The 19,826-nt window shown below is 35.0% G+C and overlaps 1 protein-coding gene across 4 annotated transcripts in view; it reads right to left on the bottom strand.

Moving 5' to 3' along the window:
• Window positions 1-19,826, bottom strand: part of RAB18 (RAB18, member RAS oncogene family) — a 37,675-nt gene that overhangs the window by 6,249 nt on the left and 11,600 nt on the right. The window contains exons 3-7 of one of the 4 annotated variants that reach the window (XM_005564851.4): window positions 9,106-9,167; window positions 4,412-4,498; window positions 3,440-3,512; window positions 2,158-2,276; window positions 2,017-2,083 (exon numbers count right to left, since the gene is read on the bottom strand). In XM_005564851.4, coding sequence (XP_005564908.1) covers window positions 2,017-2,083; window positions 2,158-2,276; window positions 3,440-3,512; window positions 4,412-4,498; window positions 9,106-9,167 — 408 coding nt within the window. Of the gene's footprint in view, window positions 1-2,004; window positions 2,084-2,157; window positions 2,277-3,439; window positions 3,513-4,411; window positions 4,499-9,105; window positions 9,168-19,826 lie in introns of all 4 variants that reach the window. The other 3 variants (XM_005564852.4, XM_045399755.2, XM_005564854.4) reach the window with 3 other exon arrangements.

The raw sequence follows: 19,826 nt of genomic DNA, 5'->3' as shown, positions 1-19,826 counted from the left end.
ATGCCTCCCAGGTTCAAGCGATTCTCCTGCCTCAGCCTCCCCAGTAGCTGGGACTACAGGCGCCCGCCACCACTCCCAGTGAATTTTTTGTATTTTTAGTAGCGACCAGGTTTCACCATGTTAGCCAGGATGGTCTCGATCTCCTGACCTCGTAATCCACCTGCCTCGGCCTCCCAAAGTGCTGGGATTACAGGCATGAGCCACCGTGCCCGCCTGATTGCTCTCTTTTCTTATCCTCCATACCCAATCCACCCACAAATTCTGTCAGCTGTACCTTCACTGTACCTCCCAGAACTGCCAGTTTTCCACCACCCTCTACTGCTACATAGTCAAACCACTGCTTCCTTCATCTGAGCCACCGCAAGAGAAGAACTAGTCTCTTGCTTCTGTTTCCCCTAGTCCATTTTCTACACAACAGGATCTTTTTAGAGTATCAGGTCACACGCTGCTTCCCTGCTTTCCACCACAACTGGAACACAATTCATCTCTTTACCATTTGAATGGCATCTCTCACCATCTGCCTTCTCCTTAACACACACTATGCTCCAGTACACACGCTTTCTTCCTGTTCCTTTAACACACTAGCCTGGTTCCTACCTCAGGAAATATTCGCTCTTCTCTCAGCCTGAGATGATCTCCCTCTAGACTAGGAGTGTCTAGTCTTTCGGTTTCCCTGGGCCACATTAGAAGAATAGTCTTGGGCCACACATAACATACACTAACACTAATGATAGCTGGAACTTAAAAAAATAACTCACAAAATCTCATGTTTTAAGAAAGTTTACAAATTTGTGTTGGGTCACATTCAAAGCCATCTCCTGGGCCACATGCAGCCCGTGGGCTGGACAAGCTTGCTCTAGATCCTCACCTGAGGGATTTCTGCTCAAATGGGACAGTCTCTAAGAACTTTCCCTAATCAGTCCCCACTCCAGTCGTTCTCTCTCCCCTTATAATGTTTTATTTCCTTCATAGCACTACTTACTTATTTAAGTCTGTCTCCCTTACTAGAATGTAAGCTCCATGTGGGCAGAAAGTTTGTCTGTTTTGTCCACTGTTACATCTCGAGTGTTCAATAAATATTGGGTAAACTAATGTATGGAAATCAGGGATATACAGCAAGTAAAAGTACTCAATTCCTTTCTGAAAATCTCAATACTTTCCACTAATTCCACTCTGCTTCTATCTATATATGAAGTCCTCTCAACGTCATTTGCAGATTCCTAGTAGTTTCTAATGCCATGGAATGGTTAAATCAGTAATTCCTAAAGCTGGCTTCACATCAGAATCAACTAGAGTGCTTTTTAATAAACTGCCTCTCAAACCTGTAATAAGGCACAGGGCCCAGGTGATTCTGATATGGCTCATCCAATTTTCTAGATGAGGGGTTGGCAAACTCTTTCTGTAAAGGGCCAGATAGTAAATATTTAGGCTTCGTGGGCCATATGGCCTCTGTTGTAACTACTAAAATCTGCCATATGGCACAAAAGCAGCCACAGACAACATGTAAACACAGGGACATGGCTGTGTACCAATACAAATGGTGAGGCCAGATTTGGACCAGGCTGTAGTTTGGCAACCCTTGCTGGACCATGTTTCTCAAAAATTAATGTGCATATAAACCATAGGAAGAGCTTGTTAAAATGCAGATTCCAATTCAGAAAGTCTGGGGTAGGGCCTGAGCTGAAGCACTGCTAACAAGCTCCCAGGTGGTGCTGATGGTATCAGCATATGGATCAGCAAGGCACAACTTTAGCACTGGGTGCCAAACTTTACTGAATGCCATTATATCCTGTGAGGAATGATTTGACTTTTTAAAAATGTGATTTCACATAATATGATCATACATTTTACAGAAAGAAGAATAAAGAACCTTGTTATATAGTTAGATTTTGTAACACAGGGCAACTAGGAACAATAAATACATTTTATGGTTCATAAAGGAATAAACTTAGCAAAAATTCCATTTAAAAATTCCTCATTAATAATGAAAGGATAGATACTCACTCACACACCTACCTATAAATAACATGGAATGCTTTCGTGCAAATTTCAGGCCTTCATTTCTATCGACTTCACGATTTTCCTAAAACATAAATGCAATGATTAAGAAAGGCTACCAAAATACAGAACCAAAATGCCAAGTGTCTACCTTCTTACCTTATCGATTTTATTTCCAACTAGCATGTTTACTATGTCATTTCTTGTACAGTATGTTTCCAATTCATTTAACCAATTATCCAGTTTAACAAATGTGTCTCTTCTTGTGACATCATAAACTGAAATAAAAGGAGTCATTTGTTAAATAAGCATTAAAGAAAGAAGCAATGGTATATTTCTGATACGTAGCTAGGAGTTAGCATTACTAAGCAATATAGGCAAGTCTGTTTTTTATTGTCTCCAACAATTAATAATGAGTGTCTACTGATCCAAATGGAAGAAACAAGTGTTTTGTTTTAAAGCACACACACACATTTCAATCCTATTAACATATACTGTCACAGAAATGAAATTATATCCTGTGTAATAAGTGAAAACCCATTTAATACCCATTAAAGCAAAATAACAGCTCTTCCCATTCATAATGATGAATGAGGTCTAGCCAAAAACCAGAGTATTTAGATTTGAATCTGTGGCAAAATATCAAAAAAAAAAAAAAGAAAATACATGAACGTAAACATCTATGACCCCATTAATTTGTTTCTTACAAGAACCAAAATTTACAGCTTTGAAAAAATTGTAGTACAGTTAGTGGATGCGTTCCTAATGGTCTTCCTGTTATCACTTTCATCTTATGTCATTCTGCATTACAACAAAAAGCTTATTAAAGTGTTTTACAAACTCAAGAGATGCTGAACCAAAAGGCTGTCACTATCAAGTCATAATATTAAAAAAAAGAGAATTCTACCTATTAATACAATTGATCAATATTCATTTTAAACTGTTTCCCAGGAATATCAAAAACAAGCACTTTTCAACAAATTACACTGAGAAGCCACATTTGGTTTGTAAATTTTGTTTGATTATAAATCAATAGTGTTAAGTGCTTTGTGATATTTTTAGGACTAATAAAGCAGGTTCTACTAATCAACAAATACTTTTCATCCTTTATAAACTGCAGCAAATATTAATATGCTGATGACTGAAGCCCAGTTTCCGTAATACTCCAAGACAGTCGAACATACGCTGATTAATCCTCAATTACGTTCTCATTGACATGTGTTTTCAAACCAAATAGTCTTGTCTTTATTTTTTAAGTGCTAGACAAAAGACTAAAATCAGAAGTTTTAATATTCATTAATATTACATGAAGTTAATACAACTACAAGTTACATAAAAGTAGCTCTAATGAGAAGTAAAACAAAAACACACTAACTTTCACACACTAGGAAAATCAGAAACTCCAATAAATATTTTTAAATTAATTAAAGTAAACACTTACCTAATATAACACCCTGTGCACCTCTATAATAGCTGGGAGTTAATGTTCTAAACCTCTCTTGACCAGCAGTATCCTAAAAATGATCATTATTATTAAATTAAACAAAGTATAAATAGACCTTCAATATACTAGTTTAAGAGTAGAAAGTCAAACAGCATTATTAAAAATAGTATTAATGCATGAGCTCATTAAAAAACTGGAACTTAAATAAGATGTGTTCACTTACTGACAAGTGTCACAAAATAAAATTACTTATAATTACTGATCTCTAGAAAAATGAAACTATGTAAAGGTTTTCTGCTGTTTTGAATTTAAGAGTTTTATCATACATGAAATGAAACCCATGGTTCTAAACTCCAGTTGCACAATGAAATTTTCTGGGAATCTTGAGTCTAACCTCCAAAAAACTTCTGCTTAATCGGTCTAAGGTAATGACACGAATTTTTCAAAAAAAAATCTTACCAGGTGCTTTTAATGTAGAATCAAGGCTGAGAACCACTGATTTGAAGAAAATTATGGGGACGTATTACTTTAGGTAACAGATTTTTAGGTTGGGCTCTTTTAAGTGTTTTCTATGTATCTCCTTTTGAGAGAATGCATATAACCAAGCCATTCTTTATTACATGTTGTTTCTGACTCATGTTAGGGTTAATGAACAACGTACACTAGGTAGAAAATGTAAATTTCATAAAGCAGGGACTCATCTGTTTAATCACCAGTTTAACCGTTGTGCTGAGAGCAATTCTTGAAAAAAGACAGTTGCTCAGAATTTGTTGAGTAAAAACAGAAAAAGAAAAAGAATGAACCTATTTAACAAGCCTTTACCTCCGGGCCCAATTCCTTCTCTCTGTTGTCTTTCCACTATCCTTGGACTATGGATTCAAAGTACCTAAGATTATACAAAGCAGCTCAGCCCACCACCTGTTTTATTAAATAAAGTTTTATTGAAACACAGCAGGCCTATTTGCTTACGTATTGCCACATGGCCCACTTCAGGATTGGACTATTTCCTATCTGGCTCTTTAAGAAAAAGTTTGCAGTCTGCTGATGCAAAGTAACCTAAAGAAAAGTAAAAGTAAACACATGTATCAAACCTCAACTTAGCTACCAGTCCCACTGCTGTAAATGAGGGTTTTCTATGGGACAAGCAGAAGCTCCTCTAGATATAAAAAGTGCTAGAATAACCTGTAAGAGGTTTATAAGATTGGAGAGGAATTCAAACCAGGGGCTTGAGGGGCTTCAGCAACACAGTAGGGAGGATCTGCGGTCATTTATAACCCCAGAAGAGAAACTTAAGAGGAAAGTAACTTTCCAATGTAAACCACTTTGAACATTCAGCACTCTTCCACAGATATACTTACATAAATTTGAATGCCTTTCCTTCCAGATTCTCACCACCACAGAAACTAATCCCCACCCTGCCATGCTTAAGTGAAGAAGTAACAGATTTAAAGTAAATGTTCTAAACAGATAAATTTATAAAATAAATGATTTTTCTCTTTACAAAACTTCTTGCTGCCTCTTAAGTTTCTTACAAAACCTGCTTTGGATTTTAAAATCATTCAATTTGCGTATTTACTCAACTTTTCAAGAACAATAATATGAATTAAAAGCTGCTTAAAGCAAAGTGAACTTGCCGCTATCTAAAGCAGATTATAACTTTGGTAACATGAGACAAGTCAATATTGTAGTCTAATAATCATTAATGAAATGGCACATGGATGCCCAGTGATCTTTTTTGATCACTATGCTCAAGTAATCAAAACCCAAATTTGCAGGGAAAGAAAAAGTAATCAACTAGAAGCCAAAAGATATAACTACTATGCATATCATAGTAAAATGATTACTATGTATATCAGTAAAAGTGTCACCGCTTTTAGGAAGCAATTGGTAATATATACAATAAGAAACTAGAAATGCTCTTCATAGCCTTGTACTAGTACCTATTTCACACAATCTGATTCATAAAAACTCAATAAAAAATGTATATTTTAAAATGACAAATCATTATGAGAACGCATCCTGGCGATTTGCTTATATGCAAAAAATGACAAATTAGTAATATTCAAATTATTCAGTATCCAGATACATTATAACTTCGAGAATTGCACCATGTTAAGCATTTAACTTTTAGTGGTACAGACTATCTTCTTTAGAGAAAAATAAAGAAAAAAGGAAGGAAAAGCCATTATTGAAAAGACAAGCCTTGGGTTTGGAACAGCAAATTAGTGAATTTGGAAATTTAAGCAGCAGCTATTTTTCCATACATGGAACACTGTTCTATATTCATAACAAATAGTTTGGGGCAAAGACCAAGTATGAAATATTTTTAGCCCCAAGACTTTGTGATAACAGGAAAAAAGTTTATTCTATTTGCATATGGAAACTGTGTCCATAAGTTCCAGAGCTGGCAGAAAAACAAGTGAACATGAAATTTGTTCTCTCTGGTCTTCATTGAGATCAACTTCAAAAACTGCCTTAATGAAACACAACATAAAAATCAGAACTGCAATTCCAGTTAAAATATCCATAAATCCCGATGTTTTAAAAGTAAAAACCATAGCAAGAAAGTTTTAATGTTGAAATACTACACTTGACTTTGAAACTTTGCTTGTGAATATTTATTAATAATTAGGCCAGATGTTTAGAGCCTTGCCATTTTTGGATTCACTTATAAAAATGTTTAAATAGGTGTTATAATTTAGAGGGTGGAGGGAACCATGTGCAATAGCATTGGATCAGGATTTATAGTAACTATAAAGTGTATACGCTTAAATAGAAGTTAGATTGTTGCTTGTGTTTGTTTTCAAAACAGGAATATGTGGTAGGTATAATAACATCTTTGTAAGATAAATGAAGTATAGCTTTTTGTCTCTATCCTGTGGTTTTATTTTCTGATGGAGGAAGAAGAGAAGAAATTACTGAAAGATATATAGATCAGGGCTAGGAAATTCAGGGCTAGGAAAGATCTAGAAAGGCTTAATAATAGATGGAGGGAGTGAAAGTGAAGTAAGGACATAGAAAAAGGCAGTAGAAGAAAACAAGGTCATGGTGCGTATGCACTTTCAGGAGGCAGGAGGGGCAGGGCTATGCTTAACTATTCCATTTCATCCTAGAAAAAGCTTCCAAGTAGGAGAGAAACTCATTTTATTTTATAAATAAAACTATAGAAGAATTAGGCAATATGGATTTATATATTTCTAATAGAGAGGAAAGGCCTTCCTAAATACATTACACCCAAATGCCATGATGAAAATAGCTGATCTAACCATATAAATATTAAAACCTTGGTATGACAAGAACATCCTTTACCTCCTCTTCACCTCCCCATCCCCATATTCATCCTTAACAATATTGGAAGGTAAATGACAAACTGGAAAAAAAAATCTGTAACATATGGCAGTTAGTATTACACACACACAAGAACACAAACATATATTCAACTGAAACACGATTTTAAAGGCAAATGATAGATTAGAAAATTGTACCACATGACAAAGAGCTAATACTTTTATTATATAAAGACTTTAATGACAAAAAAGATGAATGCTAACATATAAAATGGGTAAAATATGTAAAAGAAAACTTATTTTTTAAAATGATCAATAAATAGGCAAAAATCTCTTATCAAAAGAAATGCAAATATAAGTAAAACAGCAACACTCAGAGGCAAAAACAAAGAATGATAACAGTACAGATAAGGATGTGGCAGAATGAATATAAATATAATTGGTGGGAGTATAAACTGAAAAAAAGGCTTTTTGGTGTACATTAATGTTAAGACTTCGTATTTATTTCTACTTCCAGCTACACATTTTAAAGTAACTGGACACGTACACACAGACGTATAAATCAGAATGCTCAAAGAGCTCTAATCTTTGTGAAAAGCTGGCAAAAATGTAAGTATCTCTCACTGAAGGTTGACTAAAGTACAGCTATGAAATGGAATACTAGGTGGCCATCTAAATGGCTACAGCACATACTGTGTGTGGGGGTGAGGTGGTAGGAAAGGAGGACAAACAGGTTTAAAAATGTAAGATATAATCTCTTTGTTTTGGAAAACTCACATACTCGTAGGTATAGTGGTATGTATACATATCCCTAGATATTTTAAAGAATGCTCACTAAAATGTACTCGGTGGTATACTTTTATGGACATTTTTCTCTACTACTGTCTTACTGTCTCAATTATCCTTTTTAGAATGACCCTGTATTATTCTTACAGCCAGGGGGAAAATCTCTCTTCTTTAAAGAATGTTTATAGGCCTATGGTAAAAATTCTCTTAAATAATACCTGCCAGCCTTTTTATTAGGCAGGAACTAGAAAGTAAATTTAAAACAAAACGAAACTATGAGAGAAAAATCTCACTGCAACCAGCAAGCCTCAGATACTACTCTAATCTATATATTTCACAAAGCAGCAGCAAGGACGGAAAGGGATAATAAATCAACCACGAAAAGCATATGGAAATCAGGCCCCTACTTTAGTATGGAAAAAGCCAGCATTCTTACATCGTTCAACACATTTTACCATAGTCTAGTCCAACATTTTCCAAATTGTTCTCTGTTAGACATTACTGTTCTGATTGATATTAAATATATTTGCGGGAAAGGGGCAAACAAGTTAACAAATTTAAAGTAGTGTATGTTAGGAAAAACTGACATAAAAACATTAAACACACTTACACAGTTATTTGTTATTTGGGGATAAATGTGTATTAGAAACAGTGTGCCATTCAGAGAATGCCAAGAAATATGACATCATACAATGCATGAACACTTGCTGTTTTCAATCTGTGACTGATGTACAAACAGCATTTACCATTTAACCATCTTGTGGAAATATGTCTCGATTTGATGACTGCTGATCAGTTCTAATATGATTTCTTATGTTACAAACATATATGTATAATTATCAGAGCATATGTGGAAATTAGATATATAAAACAGTATATATTTAGAATTAACATATGTATATATAGTACCGATCATATTTAGATAGACAGATATAGATAGATCGGTATGTAGATGGGTAAATAGACTGATAAAAGGGAGACACACAGAGAGACAAACATAGACACTAAGCATCTTGGATATTTTTGACAGTTAATGCTACCTTATCTGACACTAGCATGAGGAGGTCTAGCTAGTACAGCAATGGGGATCAGAATGGTTGGATTCACAGGAAAATGAAAAGAAGTCAGTAAGGAAAAACGAGGCATTAAAAATAAGCCCAAAGTTTGAAACCTCAAATTTTATAAATATCTATACTAACAAACAAGAAAAATAAAATTTTTCCTAAACATCACGTCATTCCTCCTCCCCTTAACAATTACCTTTAGTGTTAGTTCAGTCTAGACGGTCTTTTTAAAACTTAAAGAAACATATCCAATTATGATTCTCTTTGGCAGATGAGATGATTTTTTAACATTCTGTTCTGTTTTGAAATATTCGTAAAGAATTATGCATTGTAAAAATTTAAACAAAACATAGCTGCCTAATTACCCAATTATATTACTGTTTATCCTTTAATCAGTATCAAATCTCCCAAAAGTTATTTAATACAAATTGTTCATTCACCACCTCTAGAACACTACACAAATCAATTTCTGCATCCTTAAAAAGTAAAGTTTAATATTTTCAAAATACATTTTAAAAGCTCTTACCCATATTGCAAGTTTAGCCTTATTTCCATCCACTGAAATTGTTTTCACCTTAAAGTCAACACCTTAAAGAAATGAAAATTTTGTTAAGTCTCCCAGTAAAACAGACTTTTAACATCCATTACCAAGAAAACCAGAAAACAGAAAAGTCACCTTTATCACATGCCCAGTTCACACCCCAAATTCTTAGAATTCTGGATGTGGAGATAAAATCCAGGATCTTAGGATTTAATCAGGATAAATAAATAAAAATCAAATGCTTGTAGAATTCACTCACTCACCTACCTTCCATTCTTCCAAAAAGGAAAAACAAAAGTCAGTTTAAGGTAATAACTCACTATACGAGCTAAAAGTCAAGAGCTGCAATTACAGTGCTCACATGAAGATTATGCATGGCTGACCATGGATCATGGCAGCTTCCAGGGGCTCCCTAAGCATCCACATGCTACCGTTAAGAGTGCTGTCCACTGTCAGCCAACCACTAACTCAGATGTTGACTGTAAGCAGCTTGGGGAACCAGTAAAAATATAAAAGGGTCCCTCACTCTTTGTCATATAATTTCTTTATTTTGTTTTTATCCTTAAAAAAATACTATTTTTATGTGATAACCTAATCAATGATAACCTGCTACAGCACAACTTCAATAAAAGAATTTATACATGAAAACATTTATATACAACCATCTAAGAATCTTCATAAGTGAAAGAGGAGTGCCCAAAGTTCTATGAAAAGCTTCTGTAAGTACTAATTTATGTAAAGAAAAGAGTTTCATAAGAAGTCACACAAGGCTTTATTACAGCAGCCAAAAAAGAAACCTCTCCCTTTCCAGGAAAAGGAGTTGACACATGCCATCTGGCTTAAATGAACAGCAACTGCCCACAGGTCTTTAAAGAGTTCAGTCTACCCCACTGGCCAGAGGGAAAACATTAGCTCAAGAAGCTTGGAAAGAAACTTTCAAAAGATCTTATTAGCTTGTCACAATTAATTCAGAACAGCCCCAACTAAGATGAACAGCACCCTCACATACTAAATGCTTAATAGAACACCTGTCACCAATATGGAAATATATTCGTAATTCTTGGAAGACTTGTGTTGATCCATTACAAATACAAATTCGGTAATAAAAATGCACATTCAAAATGTGCATTATGCCAGGTCTTTCTGTATACCAAATATATATATTTTTTAAGTTTGGTGTTTTGAGCTGGGGTGATAAAGGAGTTGATAAAGCCTAGAATGACGGGCAACCATTAGTAAAAGCACAGTGCTGATTACACAGCCCAAGAAAAACCTAAATATAAAATTTCTTCACAGCCAAACAAACAAAAAATCCCACATGCTAAATAATCTTTTATTTACCAGGTCTAAATAAAGAAGCTACCATACCATTTTAAAAGTGGAACCATCTACATAAACATGCAATTATCTACATTTTCTTCCTATTGCTTTTAAAAAGAAAAAAGAAAAAAAAAAGCACAAAACCTGAGAAAATTCAGAAAAGGAAAATGGTTCTGACTTGGCGCAGGTACTAAATGATAGCCACTGGCAGACATTACACAGAGACAGCCTCTGTCATGCACACTCTACAGTTAAATTCTCCAGGTTTTTCAGGAAGTATATAAATAACTAATTTTTTTTTCTTAATAATCCCAGGTACATGTTCAAGAGCAGACAAACATCTTTCCTAACTATCAGCTAATTTGTTTACCCAAGAAAAGAAACCCACCACTTCCAGAATGTATGTGTTTTCTACCCATACCCCATCTCCTCTTTCTTTTCTTATTTCCTGGTTTTGCATGTTTGTTGTCAACACTCTAATGACTGTCTCTGACATAAGAATAATTTGCATGTGAATAACTAACAATGTCTCTAAGTTATGCTTTTGACATATTATATCTGAAACTTACCAATACCATCCACAGGAGACACTGCCCACTGTCGTCCTGCCATCAAAGCTAACAGACACAGGTAGCCTGAAGGGGCACCTAATCTAAATCCAGACCCCTAAAGTCCCCAGTCATCTTCCCTAGGTTCCTCTGGTGAATCTCACATGCAGCAAGTGAATCTCACATGCAGCAATTGAGCTGTTCAGCTCTCACATGCTAAAACTGCTTCTTCACCATGCTTCTCTTTTGTAAGTGGCTGATAATTTGCCTTAATTGGTACCAGCAGTGGGAGTCTTTTTGAGAGATTTGATTTTGCCAGTTTCTTACCAAATTTGATTAAACTGTCTTTTCAATCTCTTTATGTGGATAACATGGAGCTCACAACAGAAACAGAAGAACTGTCATCTCAGCTTTTTCTTGTCCATTTGTGTTTGCATTTTTAATATGATCTTTATTCTTGGCAAGAATCTTTTTTTGGGCACACTGGTAAATTTTCATGTGGCACTTACTGCTTATTTCAAAGGTTCCATTAATTATATTATCTAGTTTTAACTAAAACAACCTTCATTAAAAAGGCCAAAGAAAATATGAATTCAACAGTAGATATATGTGAATGGGAGACCAGAAGATATTAATGGAAGCAGAAGTGTATGTCTTGTCCAAGAGGAGAAAAATCAATCAATTAAAAACTACCTCAGTACTGACACAGATGTTACAACTATACACCACATGTTCAAAAAGTTAAGTAGACATGAGTGACATAAAAAAAGATCAAATAGAACTTTCTAAAGATGAAAATGGGCTGGGCACAGTGGCTCATGCCTATAATTCCAACCCTTTGAGAGGCTGAGGTGGGAGGATCGCTTGAGGCCAGGAGTTCAAGACCAACCCTGGCAAAATAGCGAGACTTTGTCTTGACAAAATAAATAATAAATTTTTTTTTTTCTTTTTTGAGACAGAGTCTTGCTGTGTCGCCCAGGCTGGAGTGTAGTGGCAGCGATCTCGGTTCACAGCAAGCTCTGCCTCCCAGGGTCACGCCATTCTCCTGCCTCAGCCTCCCCAGCTGCTGGGACTACAAGCGCCCGCCACCACGCCTGACTAATTTTTTGTATTTTTAGTAGAGACAAGGCTTCACCATGTTAGCCAGGATGGTCTCAATCTCCTGACCTCGTGATCCGCCCGCCTAGGCCTCCCAAAGTGGATTACAGGCGTGAGCCACCACACCTGGCCAAAAATAAAATTTTAAAATTAGCCAGGCATGGTGGCTTGTGCCTGTAGTCCCAGCTTCTCAGGAGGCTGAGGTACGAGGATGGCTTGAACCTGAAAGGTCGAGGCTGAAATGAGCAATGGTTGTGCTACTGCACTCTAGCCTGGATAACACAGCAACACCCTGTCTCAAAAAAAAAAAAAAAAAAAAAAAAAAAAGGTAAAATTGGCAATGTCTGAGATGAAAAATACACTGGATGGGATTAACAGCAAATTAGACGCTACAGAGGAAAACATCAGTGAATGTGATGACACAGCAATAGAAACTACCCAAAAGGAAGCAGAAAGAAAAGATTCAAAGAAAATGAGAGACCATCAATCATCTGTGGGACAACTTCAAGCAGCCTAATATTTCAAGCAGCCTAAATATTTCCAGATAAAAGGGACAATTTCCTTGAAAGATTAAAAGCTACCAGAATTTACTGAAATAGATCACAAAGGAAATATTTATAGAATATAGATAAAAAAGGAAATGTGAAGAGAGTCAAAGCATATTATTATGAAAAATCCTAAACATAAAAGAAGGCAGTAATGGAAGAATTCAGAAACAAAAACTCTTTCAGGAAATAAATAGCAAAATGGCAGAGGTCCTTCCTTATTGGTATATTAAATGCAAATAGAATAAACTCTCTTATCAAAAGATTGGCAGAATACTTTTTAAAAATTCAACTACATGCTTTCTATCAGAGATTCACTTTTGGTCTAAAAATACGTTGAGAGTGAAAGGACAGGAAAAGATATTCCAAACAAATAGTAACCAAAAGAAAACAAAGGTAATTATACAAAAATCAGACAAAATAGACTTTTAAGTCAAAAACTGTTAGGAGACCAAAGACAAAATATTTTGATAAAAAGGCCAATTCTCAAGATACAACAATTATAAACATATACACCATAGAACAGAAGTCCAATATATATGAAGCAAACACTGATAGAATTAAATGGAAAAACAGTGTTACAACAGTAGGAGATTCTATGTATTTATTTTCCTAAACACAAGCCCTCCACTGAAAATACTGATTATTTTTATTGCCTGACAGAATTCCAAAACGTCTTTTCTCCTTTTTTTTTTTTTTTTTTTACAAATTACATTTTATTTAGATTTTTACAATTACAGTTTTATTACAAAGGATACAATATCAGGACCAACCAAAAAGAAAAACACGTAAGGATGAGGTCTGGGAGGGTCCCTAACGTGGAGCTTTTATGCCTCCCCCCTCCTCTCCCCGCAGAACCAGAGCACATCACCCTTTTTTTTTTTTTTTTTTTAATCCTCCCACATACTTTATTTTACTTTTTTTTATTTCAATAGGTTTTTAGGAACAGGTGGTATGTGGTTACATGGATAAGTTCTTTAGGGTAATTTCCGAGATTTTGGTGCACCCATCACTCGGGCAGTGCGCACTGTACCCAGTGTGCAGTTATTTTATCCCTCTCCCTGAGTCCCCAAGGTCCACTATATCATTCTTATGCCTCTGTGTCTTCATAGCTTAGCTCCCACTTATAAATGAGAACATAAAATGTTTGGTTTTCCATTCCTGAGTTACTTCACTTAGAATAATGGTCTCTAATTCCAGCCAGTTTGCTGCAAATGTCATTATTTTATTCTTTTTCATGGCTAAGTGGTATTCCATGGTATACATATGCCACATTTTATCTACTCGTTGATTGCTGGGCATTTGGGCTGGTTCCATATTTTTGCAATTGTGAATTGTGTTGCTATAAACATGCATGTGCAAGGGTCTTTTTCATATGATAAACAGTCAGAGATTTTAATACACCACTTCCAATTATGAATAGGGTATTGAGATATATTATCAACAGAAAATAAAGGATTTCAAGCCAGTTAGAGCCAACAGAATACTCCGTACAACAACAAATTTTTTTCAAGTGTACATGAAACATTCTCCAGGATAGGCCATATGTTGGCTACAAAACAAGTCTTAATACATATAAAAACAATGAAATCATGCAAACCACTTTTCTGATTACAATGGAATAAACCTAGAAATTCATATCAGAAGGAATACTGGCAAATTCACGAATACATGAAAATGAAACAATACCCTTTTAAACAACCAATAAAAATCATAGAGAAAAATTAGAGAATGCCTTGAGACTAATAAAAATACAATATATTAAAACTTAGGGAATGCAGTGAAAGCAATGTTAACAGACATTTTTTTTTGAGATGGAGTCTTGCTCTGTCACCCAGGCTGGAATGCAGTAGTGCGATACTGGCTCACTGCAACCTCTGCCTCTTGGGTTCAAGTGGTTTACCCATCCCAGCCTCCCTAGTAGCTGGGACTACAGGTGCCCGCAACTATGCCTGGCTAATTTTTGTATTTTTAGTAGAGACGGGGTTTCACCATGTTGGCCAGACAGATCTCGACCTCCTGACCTAAGGTAATCTGCCTGCCTTGGACTCCTAAAGCGCTAGGATTACAGGCATGAGCCACCACGCCCGGCACAGAAATTTATAGCTGTAAATGAATATATTATAAAGGAAATAAAACTTCAAATCAATAACCTAACTTCATACCTTAAGGAACTAAAAGAGAAGAGTAAACTCTGTGCAAAGCTAGCAGGGCAAAAGTAACAAATAATATGAGCAAAGATAATTAGAGAATAAAACACAGTAAGGAAAACTGATAACCAAAGTTGTTTTTTCTTAAAGATCAACAAAATAGACAAACTTTTAAACTAGATTAACTTAAAAAAAAAAAAGAGAGAGAGAGTGAGAGAAAACATTCAAATTACAAAACTCAGATATGAAAATAGGGCCATTACTACCAATTTTACAGAAAAAAAAAAGGATCATAAGAGAATACTACAAACAACTGTATGTCAACAAATTGGATAACCTAAATTAAACTGGCAAATTTTAACAAATACACAATCTGCCAAAATTTACTCATGAACAGAAAACTTGAATAGACCCATAACCAGTAAGAAGACTGAATCAGTAATCAATCAAGTTTATTCCCAGAATGCAAGAACAGTTGAACTTCAAGAAAAATGAATCAAAGTAATATATCACATTAAGAGAATGAAGGGTTTTAAACACATGATGATCATCTTGATGCAGAAAACGCATTTGACAAAATTCAATTCCCTTTCATGATAAAAACACTCAACAAATTAGGAATAGAAGGGAATTTCCTCAACATGATATACACCACATATGAAAAACCCATGGCTAAGTCATACTCAATGGTGATAAAGCTTTGGGTTTTTTCCAAGTTGTTTCGGCTAGTCTACTTCCTTCGCATTTCCTAGTGAATTTTAGAATCAGCTTGTTGATTTAAAAATAAAAGCCTGCTGGGATTTTGATAGGGATTATGTTGAATCTATAGATCACTTTGGGGAGAACTGACCTCTTAGCAATATTAAATCTTATGGCTACTGAAAAAGTAATATCTTTCCATTCATTTAGGCCTTTAAAAATTAATCTGAAAGTATTTTGTAATTTTCAGTATTACACATCTTTGACAATTTTGGCAAATTGAGCCCTAGGTATTCCATAGATTTTTATTTAAAATTGTACTTAAATTTTTCGTCTTCCTTTTATTCATTACTAATATATAGAAATACAATTGACACTTTAAATATAGATTTTGTATTCCTGTGGATTTTTACATTCTTCTTTTCCAATCTGGATGCATTTCTTGTCTTACTGCCCTGCCTAAAAATTTCTAGTACAATAGAAGTGGTGAGAGCTTATATCCTTATTCTATTCCTTATATTAAGGGGACAACATTCTTTCATCATTAAGTATGATGTTAGCTGTATGTCTTTTATATATACCCTTTTATCAGGTTTCTATTCACAGTTTACTGAGTGATGTTATCAAGGACACATGTTGGATTTTTCTCAAATGCATTTTCTGCATCTATTGAGATGATTATGTGATATTTCTTTTTTAGTTTAAAGTAGTGAAGTATGCACTGATTTTTTTATTCAATGTTAAACCAACTTTTCCTTTGTGGGATAAATCCCACTTCATTTTGTGTTGTTCTTCGTATGTTTCATATCAATTGATAATTTTTCAAAAGCACAAAAGCTATTCAGTGTAGAAAGGACAGTCTTTTCAACTAATAGTGTTAGAACAACTGGATATCCATATGCCAGGAAAAAAAAAAAGAACTTCATACCTTACATTGTATTCAAAACTTAATTCAAAAAATTATACTTAATGTAACACTTTAAACTATAAAACTTCTGGAAGAAAATATAGGGGAAAATCACTGCAACCTTCTACCAGACAAAAGATACAACACTGAAATCATCATCCACAAATGGAAAAATTAAGAAATTAGATTTCATCAAAATAAAAAACATATGCTGTTAGAAACATACTTTTACACGAATGAAAAGACAAGCCAGAGACTGGGAGGAAAACATTTCCAAGCATATATCATCTAATAAGGGACTTAAATGCAGAATATATTTTAAAAACTCTCAAAGCCCAACAAAAAGCAAAAAACCCACTTAAAAATTAATGAAAAACTTGGACACTGCAAAAAAAATACATATATACAGTCTATATAAATGTGTGTATAGACATTAAAAAGACACTCAACCTCATTAGTCATTAGCAAAATTCAAATTAAACCACAATGAGATCCAAACACATACCTACTTACCCATTTGAAAATAAGGTGAAAATTTAAAAGGCTGCTCATAGAAATATAAAAGGTGAGGGGTACAGAGGAATAAGAATTCTCATATGAAGCTAGTGGGAATGTAAAAATGATACAACCACTTTATAAAAATATGGCCAAACTGTTTTCCAAAGTTAAATATGCATTTACCATATGACTCAGGAATTCCATTATTGGGTATGTATTCTAAAGAAATAAAAATTAGTATTCATACAAAATCCTGTACCTGAATGTTTACAACAGGACTATTCATAATCACTAAAAACTAGAAACAACACAAATGTCTTAAAATAGATGAATAGATAAACCAACTAAAACTGTGGTACATCCACACAATGGAATATAGCTCAGCAATAAAAAGGAACAAACAATTCACAGGAACTTGGATGAAGCTCAAAGGCATCAAGCTAGGTGAAAGCAGTCTCAAAGGTAACATACCATATGACTCCCCTTATATGACATTCTCAAAAAAGATAAAACTGTAGACCAGATAAGTGGCTGCTAAGGTTAGAGGCAGGAGGACCAGACTAGAATAGAACAGAAAGCGATAGCACCATGTAGTTTTGGGGATGATGGAACTAGTTGGTATGCCAACTGTGGTAGCAATTATATGACCATAAACACTTGTTTTAATACGTATGTTAAAAATCAAACTGTACATCAAAAAAATCAACTTTAATGTATAATTTAAAAAAAAATACTGCTATGAACTCATATGTAAGAAACACGATAGATCAAAAATATTTTCTGAAAGAATAAATTATCAAGAATGTGTATTGTAAAACCTCTACTTCTTTTCAATTTAGGATTTACTTTGTTGTTGTCAAGTCTGAGACTGATTCTGTATAACTGTTCCATGGGCTTTTAAAGTAGTGAGATCTTTATTCAAAAGATTTGCTGATTGTGTTAGTCCAATTCCCTATGCCTTTATCTGTATCTTTTGGGTCTATCTATCTACAAAAGAAATGCAGCAAATCCAATACAACTGTGTTTTCATCAAATTCTTTTTTTTTCTTTGAGACGGAGTCTCGCTCTGTCATCCAGGCTGCAGTGCAGTGGCGTAATCTCGGCTCACTGCAATCTCTGCCTCCCAGATTCAAGTGATACTCCTGTCTCAGCCTCCCGAGTGGCTAGGACTACAGGTGTGAGCCACCATGCCTGGTTAATTTTTGTATTTTTAGTAGAGACAGGGTTTCACTGTGTTGGACAGGCTGGTCTCGAACTCCTGAAATCAGATGATCTGCCCTCCTCAGCATCCCAAAGTGCTGGGATTACAGGTGTGAGTCACCGCACCTGGCCCTCACTGAATTCTTTTCTTGAGTTTTGAAGTTTTTATAGAGAGCTTCTACGTTTGGTGCCTACTTATTTATGACTGTTATAGCTGCTTAGTTAATTTACTGGGCCAACATTATATACTATCCACTTTATTCTGTCCAGTGCATTAACCTTAAATTCTACCTAACTTAGGCTTTATTTTACCACATCACTTTTGCATTTTTGCATTTGCCTGGGTCATCTATTTTCAACCTTCTCTTACTTCTTTTTCAACTCTAGCTGATAATCTGAATTAGTATGAGAAGTGGACCCAGGCACATTTAATTAATTAACATATTTAATTTTACTGCTTCCCTCTTAATTATATTTAGCATTCTTTGACATTCAGGTCAAATATGTGGTTGATATACTGTGAAATAATTAAAAGAATTTCAAATTAGAAGTTGGGAGGCTGGAGTTAGCCCCAGCCTTCTGACTAAGGTATAGCCTAAGGAATATAGACTAAGGTATAGAAATCAAAGATTTCTTTCTTTTTTTTTTTCTTTTTGAGATAGAGTCTCTGTCACCCAGGCTGGAGTGCAGTGGTGCGATCTTGGCTCACTGCAACCTCCACCTCCTGGGTTTAAGTGATTCTCCTGCCTCAGCCTCCCAGGTACCTAGGATTACACACACCTGCCAACATGCCTGGCTAATTTTTATATTTTTAGGGGAGACTGAGGTTTCACCATGTTGACCAGGCTGGTCTCAAACTCCTGACCTTCAGTGATCCACCTGCCTCGGCCTCCCAAAGTGCTGAGAGTACAGTCGTGAGCCACTGCGCCTGGCCCAAAGATTTCAAATGTTCAAAGGGGAAAACAAAACTGAAAATTCAAAGTATCCAGAGCAATGACAAAGAAACACTCCATACCAAAACCTATGGAACACAGAATTGGTTCTTAGAGAACATCTTTAACAAAGAATAAGGATTAAAAATAAGGGGACTTAATATTTATGTTAACAAGCCAAAAAATATGCCAAAAGAAAAGCAGGAAGAACAAGGGAAAAAAATTAAAGCAATCCTCAAAACAGTAAAATAGATACATTCCTTAGGAGAAGAACAAAAATAGACGAAATGAAGAGCCACAATCACAGATAATGAAAAGTTTAAAATAATACTATGTGCAACTAACTTAAGAGAAAATGAATATTTTCCCAGTTACACTCCCAAGACTATTCTAAGAATAGAAAACTTGAAGAGGTTGGAATGGTAAAGAAGGAAGGAGGATCAGATTGATTCAACAGGTAAAATGTAACCCTTAAAGAACAGATAATTCCAATATTATTTAAGCTTGTCATGAAATTTTTTCTTTTTTTTAATTTTTTTATTTTTTGAGACAGGTCTTGCTCTATCACCCAGGCTAGAATACAGTGGTACGATGACAGCTCACTGCAGCCTTGACCTCCCAGGCTCAAGTGATCCTCCTGCCTTGGCCTCACAAAGTGCTGGGATTATCGGCATGAGCCACTGCGCCCAGCAGAAGTCATAGGTATTTTTGAAAGCTCACTAAGGAAATAACATCAACCCATAACAACCACAATTTTTCTAAGTGTAGTTGAAATATGCCAACCCTCAAAAGACATTTTCACATATTTT

The sequence above is a fragment of the Macaca fascicularis genome, chromosome 9, assembly GCF_037993035.2.
Source record: "Macaca fascicularis isolate 582-1 chromosome 9, T2T-MFA8v1.1".
Classification (NCBI taxonomy): Eukaryota; Metazoa; Chordata; class Mammalia; order Primates; family Cercopithecidae; genus Macaca; species Macaca fascicularis.
This window is presented reverse-complemented; position numbering and strand designations above follow the sequence as displayed.